The sequence below is a fragment of the Tupaia chinensis genome, unplaced genomic scaffold (genome assembly GCF_000334495.1).
Source record: "Tupaia chinensis unplaced genomic scaffold, TupChi_1.0 Scaffold000625_1, whole genome shotgun sequence".
Lineage (NCBI taxonomy): Eukaryota > Metazoa > Chordata > Mammalia > Scandentia > Tupaiidae > Tupaia > Tupaia belangeri.
Genome location: NW_006160145.1, coordinates 465,691 through 466,100, shown reverse-complemented (window position 1 = coordinate 466,100; position 410 = coordinate 465,691). Strand labels below are relative to the sequence as shown.

General features: G+C 73.4%; 1 protein-coding gene across 4 annotated transcripts in view; it reads right to left on the bottom strand.

The window, feature by feature from the left end:
* The window catches only part of TTC17 (tetratricopeptide repeat domain 17), a 166,630-nt gene extending 166,428 nt beyond the window's left edge, over nt 1–202 (bottom strand). For all 4 annotated transcript variants that reach the window (XM_006159129.3, XM_006159130.3, XM_027775998.1 and 1 more), the window contains exon 1: nt 25–202. In XM_006159129.3, coding sequence (XP_006159191.1) covers nt 25–183 — 159 coding nt within the window. In that variant the 5' untranslated portion in view covers nt 184–202. The remainder of the gene's footprint in view (nt 1–24) is intronic.
* Between the last annotated feature and the right edge of the window lie 208 nt (nt 203–410).

Sequence of the window (410 nt, the reverse complement as noted above, 5' to 3'; positions counted from 1 at the left end):
GCTGAGGGCCTTCCCGGCCGCTACCTGCTGCTGGATCTTCCCGTCCTCCGTGACGACCCAGTGCGTGGTGGCGAGGGCCCCTCGGGTCGCCAAACTCAGCAAGGCGGAAAGGCGGAGGAGCCACCCTGGGCCGGAGCAAGGCGGCAGCTCGCACCGGCCGCGGACCCCTACTGCCGCCGCCATCTTGCCCCCCTCCCCCCGGCCCGACTGCTCACACCGGAAGCGGACGTCGCGGCCTCCGGCAGGTGGCTCTCCCTGGCCCGGGGCTGGAAGCCGCTGTGGCGCTGCTCTTCCTGGGCGGGCCGACCCGGGGGCGTGGGAAGCCGACGAGAGAAAAGCGGTGACTAGGTGGCGCTGCTCTCCCTGGCCCGGGGCTCGAAGCCGCTGTGGCGCTGCTCTTCCTGGGCGGG